At 45.1% G+C, this 6,406-nt stretch overlaps 1 protein-coding gene across 1 annotated transcript; it reads right to left on the minus strand.

Annotated features, from left to right (window-relative positions):
* Positions 1-4,827: 4,827 nt before the first annotated feature.
* On the minus strand, positions 4,828-6,399 carry LOC115896159 (annexin-2 receptor). Its single transcript, XM_030926567.1, has one exon. It carries the CDS (start codon positions 5,789-5,791, stop codon positions 5,210-5,212), a length of 582 nt encoding a protein of 193 aa, XP_030782427.1. The 5' UTR covers positions 5,792-6,399; the 3' UTR covers positions 4,828-5,209.
* Between the last annotated feature and the right edge of the window lie 7 nt (positions 6,400-6,406).

Consider the following 6,406-nt stretch of genomic DNA (forward strand, 5'->3'; position numbering starts at 1 on the left):
AGTAACACGTGAGTTCGCTCAAACGCGATGGAAGAAGTTTTGCTTTGCAATCACTTTGTGCCTTTTTCTTTCCCCTTCTCAATAAAATTGTGCACAACTGTGAAATTCCTGTTGCCTATGTTCCTGTTGATGTTGGGTAAGGATGAGGCTCAGGGGCAGGGTGGCTGGCTGCTGGTGCCAAGACTATCACGGGTACCCTGAATCCCCTAGATTTGCTGGTTACAGGGCAAACAAAAAATATAAAATGTGTGTGTCTTATGCAGAGATTGGCGGGGAGAATAGGCCAGGGGTCATGCATGGCTGGTGACTCACAGGCTGAGTCTACAGGAAACCCGGTAAACAGGCATCAGACCTGAGAACTTACTGCAGGAAATTCTCCTGTCCTGAAGCCTTGGAACTTTCTCCCTCTGAAGGTTTGCACCTTTCTATCTTGAGACCTTACTAAACTCACTCATAATTTCAGGAAGTTTTCTTCTAGACTCTTTCAGATTTTCTCCACAGGCTCATGTTCTGCAAGTATGGATAGTTCCATTTTTTCACTTCCAATGTATGCTTTCTTACTCCTTTTCTCACCTTATTGCACTGGCCAACAATTCCAGTACCTTGTTGAATAGAAATGGTTGGAGCGAATTTCTTGGCCTTGTTCCTGATTTCATGGGAAATGCATTGAGTCTGTCACTGTTTCATACAATTTAACTACGGGTTTTTGTAGACGTTCTTCGCACGGTTGATGAAAATCCCTCAATTCCCACGTTGCTGAGAGTTGGTTTTTAAATTTCAAATCACGAATGGATATAGATTTTCTTAAATGCTTTCTGTGCATCATTCGATAAGATTATACAGTGTTTCTCATCTAGCATAGGGTGAAATATACTGATTGACTTTTGAGTATTAAACCAGCCTTACATGTGGAATAAACCTTACTTGGGCATGGTATTGTTCTTTAACATATGTTTCTGATTTCTATTTGTTAGTATTTTGGTGAGGATTTCTGCATCTATATTTAGGAGCAATATTGGTCAGTAGCTTTCTCTTAGTGTCCTCTATTTGCTAGGAAAATGTTGATCTCATAAAATAAGTTGGGAAGTATTCCATATTCTTTTATTTTCTAGAATAAATTGTGTAGAATTCATGTTATTTATTCTTCGAATATTAGGTAAAATTCGTGAAATAGTAAGAACCTCTGGGTTTGTTTTTTGGAAGATTTTTGACCATGAATTCAATACCTTTAATAATCGCAAAAATTTTCAGATTGTTTTTCATGAGTTGGGTAGACTGGATCTTGTGGGATTGATGCACTTTATCTAATTTGTTGAAATTATGCGTACAGAGTTGTTTTAGACCATTTTTAAAAGTTACCATTGTGGGCCAGGCGGGGTGGTTCACGGCTGAAATTTTTTGGGAATTTTGGGAGTCCAAGGTGGGCAGGTCACTTGAGGCCAGGAGTTGGAGACCAGCCTGGCCAATATAGCAAAACCCCATTTCCACTAAAAATACAAGAAAATTAGCTGGGTGTGGTGGTGCACGCCTGTAATCCCAGCTACTCAGGAGGTTGAGTCACAAGAATTACTTGAACCTAGGAAGCAGAGGTTGCAGTGAGCCGAAATCATACCAATGCACTCCAGCCTGGGTGACAATGGGAGATTTTCTCAAAAAAACAAAAACAAAAACAAAAAAACTTACAGTTGTGAATAGGTTGATCAACATAAAGACCCTGCTAGGTAATACTTTGCCTCTCTAGATCCGCTTAAGGCTCTTCAGTCAGCACTATGTTGCAAGAAGCAACCTGTATGGACTGCACTGGAGAGCTACTTTTGCTCCCAGACTTCTGAATGAGTTTAGGCACTGAAAGACACCAGCTGTACAGAGATATGGATTAACAATTTATTACTTTGTTTTGATTCACCTGGACCTCGGGGTATTTATTTTATCTGAAGCCGAAAATAGGCTGGCTGTGGTGACTCACACCTGCAACCGCAGCACTTTGGGAGGCCGAGGCAGGAGGATTACTTGAGGCCAGGAGTTCAAAACCATCTTGGGTAATAGAAAGATAACCTGTCTACACACACACCACACACACACACACACACACACACACACAGTACCCAGGCATGGTGGCATGTACCTGTAGTCCCAGGTACTTATGAGGCTGAGAAGGGAGAATTGCATGACCCAGGATGGTTGAGGCTGCAGTGAGCTATACTTGTGCCACTGCACTCTAGCCTGGGTGACACAGCCAGACCTTGTCTCAAAAAAAAAGTGAAAAAAGAAAAAAGCCAAAAAATACTGTGGATTGGCCCTTTCTTCAAGCATTTGCTTGCTTTCTCTAACACCACTCATTCTATTGCCCCTACTGAGCTTGAAATGATCATGCTTTCTTCAGGTGCCAGGTCTGGAGGCTGGTGCACCTATCTCAAAACGCTGTCTCAAAACTCCAACAGGGAGCACCTAACTGTACTGGGTGCCAACATTGCTAAACCGAGCAAACAGCAGTCCAGGACCGTGGAAACAACAGTCTCTGCGAAACCAAGGACTCTGTGACCAAGAGAAATCGCCGATTCCAGACATAGCCGGTCTTAGAGAGATGATGGCGTCGTCATCGAAAAAACAGGGACTCGATTGTTTGTAACAGAAATACCGCCACAAACGCTGGTACAGGACAGCCGACACCGAGAACCATGGGAAGTGTCTGAGAGCTGCGCCCCCACGGAATAACTGCCAGTCGACACAGTGCGAGTGAGAAACCTGTCACTCCATGCAAAGACCAGTACTGCCAAGGAAAAGAATCCGACGTCCCCAAAAAGCGGTGCTACTAAGAGAAACGGCCGCTTTTGAAGAAAACAGCCAGGAGCATGACTGAGAGACACTCAGCTCTCAGGAAGAACGGGCATTTGTTCCAAAACACAGCCGGATAAACCGAGAACCTTCGGAGTGGTTGCACCGAAATGGGGTCACCCAGCACCTCAGCGTCCTGGGCTCTAGCAAGCCTCACAGAAACAACCGGCAGTGCTACCTCCAAGGAGCACCTAGAGCAGCAAAACTAGCAGTAATGCCATCGACGAAAGGCCAGTTAGGCGAAAAGAGTAGAGTATTTAGTTCCGGGGATTATAGGCCAGCGCTAACCAGACAGCATAAAGCTGAGGGTTGACAAACCAAAAATTAGTAACAATTCTTTTTAAAGGGCAAGTTAGCTGAAACACACACACACACACACACACCCAGAATAAAAACAATACATTTGGGAAAATTCATCAAATGAAAATGCAAAACATAGAAAAATTGACTCTACAAAGAAGAAAATGCAAACACTTCTAAACAATGTGGTTTCACAGCTGTGATATCGCTGTCAGGCCTATATCAATACCTGCTCGGTCTCACCAGGACTTCTAAGGGACTGCAGGCACCGCTAAACCGCTACTTTCTACTCCTAAAATATCTTCTTTAACGACATGCCCGGACTTCTATATTTAAAACTCAGGCATCAGTAAAGCAGGATAAGTTATTATGAAACCGAAAGTTACTGGGAATAAGGAGTCGCAGGTATGGCTATGCTAGTACTGGTTGCGACTAAATATGGACTTGCAAGAGCTAAAAATCACATTCACAGGGGCACTTGCAATCGAAGCATGCACTTGTTACTCTAAGAAATCCCTAACCCAGGACTCGCTCAGAATATTTCAAAACCAGAATTAAGCATCTTTATCGCAGGCGAAATAAGCCATTACTTATTCCGCTTAAATCCGAACTTGCTATGCAGAGAAACCACAGTCAGGGCTATATTCCGAGTGTAGGAGGTTTAAAACTCCCGAAAAGGCAGTCAAAGCAGGCAGGGCCAAGCCGGACCTGCTGTGCCTACCAGAAGTGCTAAACCCAGTTGTGGTACTATTAAGTAATTGGGGCCGGGCGCGGTGGCTCAAGCCTGTAATCCCAGCACTTTGGGAGGCCGAGACGGGCGGATCACGAGGTCAGGAGATCGAGACCATCCTGGCTAACATGGTGAAACCCCGTCTCTACTAAAAAATACAAAACCTAGCCGGGCGAGGTGGCGGGTGCCTGTAGTCCCAGCTACTCGGGAGGCTGAGGCAGGAGAATGGCTTGAATCCGGGAGGCGGAGCTTGCAGTGAGCTGAGATCCGGCCACTGCACTCCAGCCCGGGCGACAGAGAGAGACTCCGTCTCAAAAAAAAAAAAAAAAAAAAAAAAAAGTAATTGGTAGTTCTCTTATAAGCCACTCTAAACTGTTCCAAAGAAAAAGACACAGGAAACACTGCTAGCCCTGAGACCCATGAATAAGTAATCTTCTCAATTATTTATTTATTTTGAGACAGGGTCACACTCTCCTGGAGGGCATTGGTGCTATCCAGCTCAGGCTCACTGCAGCCTCAACCTCCTGAGCTCAAGCGACCAGCCCACTCCACTCTCTGGAGTAGCTGGGACTACAGGTGCACAACACCTCCCCCAGCTAATGTTTGTATTTTTTGTAGAGGCTTCACCCTCTTGCCCAGGCTGTTCTCAGACTATTGAGCACAAGCAATCCGCATGCCTCCAACGCTAAAAGTGCTGGGATTACTGCTGTGAGCCACGCTGCCCCACCAGAATAAGTAACATTAAGAACTGGTCATCTGTGAAGTTGTATTAATATAAGTAATTGCGCGGTCTTTCACGAGACACAGTAACGATTGAAAAACCTTCCACTCTTGACCTTGAATAAAATTCCTGAGAGTAAAACACAATGACTTGATATCCTGAAAAAAAGAAAGACAGTTGTTAAAAATAAAACTAAAAATTAAAATTAAGAAGACGTTATAATAACGTAAAAGACGTGATATAAAATTAAATGTAAACAAACAATATATTTAAAAAGGAATAATTAGAAAAATACGAGGAATAAGATTTAAAAATACACTGGAAAAAATAAATTAAAAATCGGCCAAACACTAAGGATTCTATAATCATAAAACAGATTTCTCCAAGTCAAAACAGATACAAGTGAAATATTTAATAAAATAAATATAAATGTTTAAAAGACAAGGAAACTGAAAGTAATAAGCGACACGAAGCAAGAAAGAAACATCAGGAAAAAAGAGAATTCAAAAACTGACAACCAGCAACGAAGGCACATCTTAATGTGTTTTTATTTTCTAGGTGGAGACGCTTGGTAACTGAGAATCTTTTCAGGGAGGAGAATCCAAAGAGGCTTCTGCTGATATCTAAGGCTGCTTAGCTCCACAGATTCGTAGGCAGCACGCCCAGAGTACAGAGAACGCGGCAAAACCAACGCGAAGAATCCGCTCCAGGCAGTCTGAGAAACCCGGGGGGTGGCGCCACCGACGGAGGGCAGGAGGATGGCGGCGTTCCGAAAGGCACCCGCTGTCAGAGACGTCGGTGTCCTGCTGTCTGTTCCAGGAATGGGGAGGACTGCCCCAGGAAAGCTGCTGGAGCGTGAGTCTGTCGGGTTCCTCTCCCTGCCCCACCTCTTCCACGGGTGCCTCTTGCTGCTTCTGTGTCCCCGGCCAACTGAACCCAGGGGACTTCGCTGTACTTGGTTCCAAGGTGCTCTGGACTCCAGGAAAGAGTCCGTTTTGCCAGAAGACTCCGGGTAGCCGCCAGCAAGGACTGGAAAGCAGTCCCAAGTCACAGCTGTCCAATGAGTACTCTCCTAGTACAGGATACAAAGGGAGAGGCCAGGGCCCACGATCTTCTGAACTCACAATAGGCGGAGACCCGGGCTCTGGCGCCACCTCCGCGGAATCCCAAGGCCGCTTCACACAGCCAAGAAAATGTTGCTCCATCGCTTAAGCCTCAGACCAGGAGGAAACAAACGTTGGCGCTGATCAAGGAGGGAGAGTCTTCTGCACTACCCTCAGCCTGGGTATTTATGCTCTCCAGAGCCCGTGGGCGGAGGCCAGTCAGATATCAAGAAACTCATTAGTAGCAAATGCACGAAGATTCGTGGACAAATGAAAAACGGTAAAATTTTAGAGAGTACATAGAACCAAAACGAACCGTAATTCCGACAGAAGAACATAGCGAGAAAAGAAACCGAAATGAAACAACGCTAAGCAAACCTTGCAGAGAACTAGCACTACAGAACGCAGGTATTAAAGAGTGCTGCAAGGGCCAAGAACCACCCGTTTTCGGGAAATGAGCGTTGCTGCCACCGGAAAACTGTCCGCTGGGGCTCTGCGCTAATAACCGTCTTGCTAACGAGAAACTGGCGCGTTGAATTTAGCAAGCGCCGGCACCTAGCGGACAGCGCTGGTATTGCCAAACAAATATCCGTTTCGGCGCCGTTAAGTGGGGCTGCTGAAGAGAAACAGCGTGCTCTCAGAAAAGAGCGGTGCTTCCACGCCTAAATAACCTGTTTGTAGGAATGAACCAACGCTGTTCAAATGTGTCGTGCCAGG

This window comes from Rhinopithecus roxellana, unplaced genomic scaffold (assembly GCF_007565055.1).
Source record: "Rhinopithecus roxellana isolate Shanxi Qingling unplaced genomic scaffold, ASM756505v1 contig5514, whole genome shotgun sequence".
NCBI classification, from domain to species: Eukaryota; Metazoa; Chordata; class Mammalia; order Primates; family Cercopithecidae; genus Rhinopithecus; species Rhinopithecus roxellana.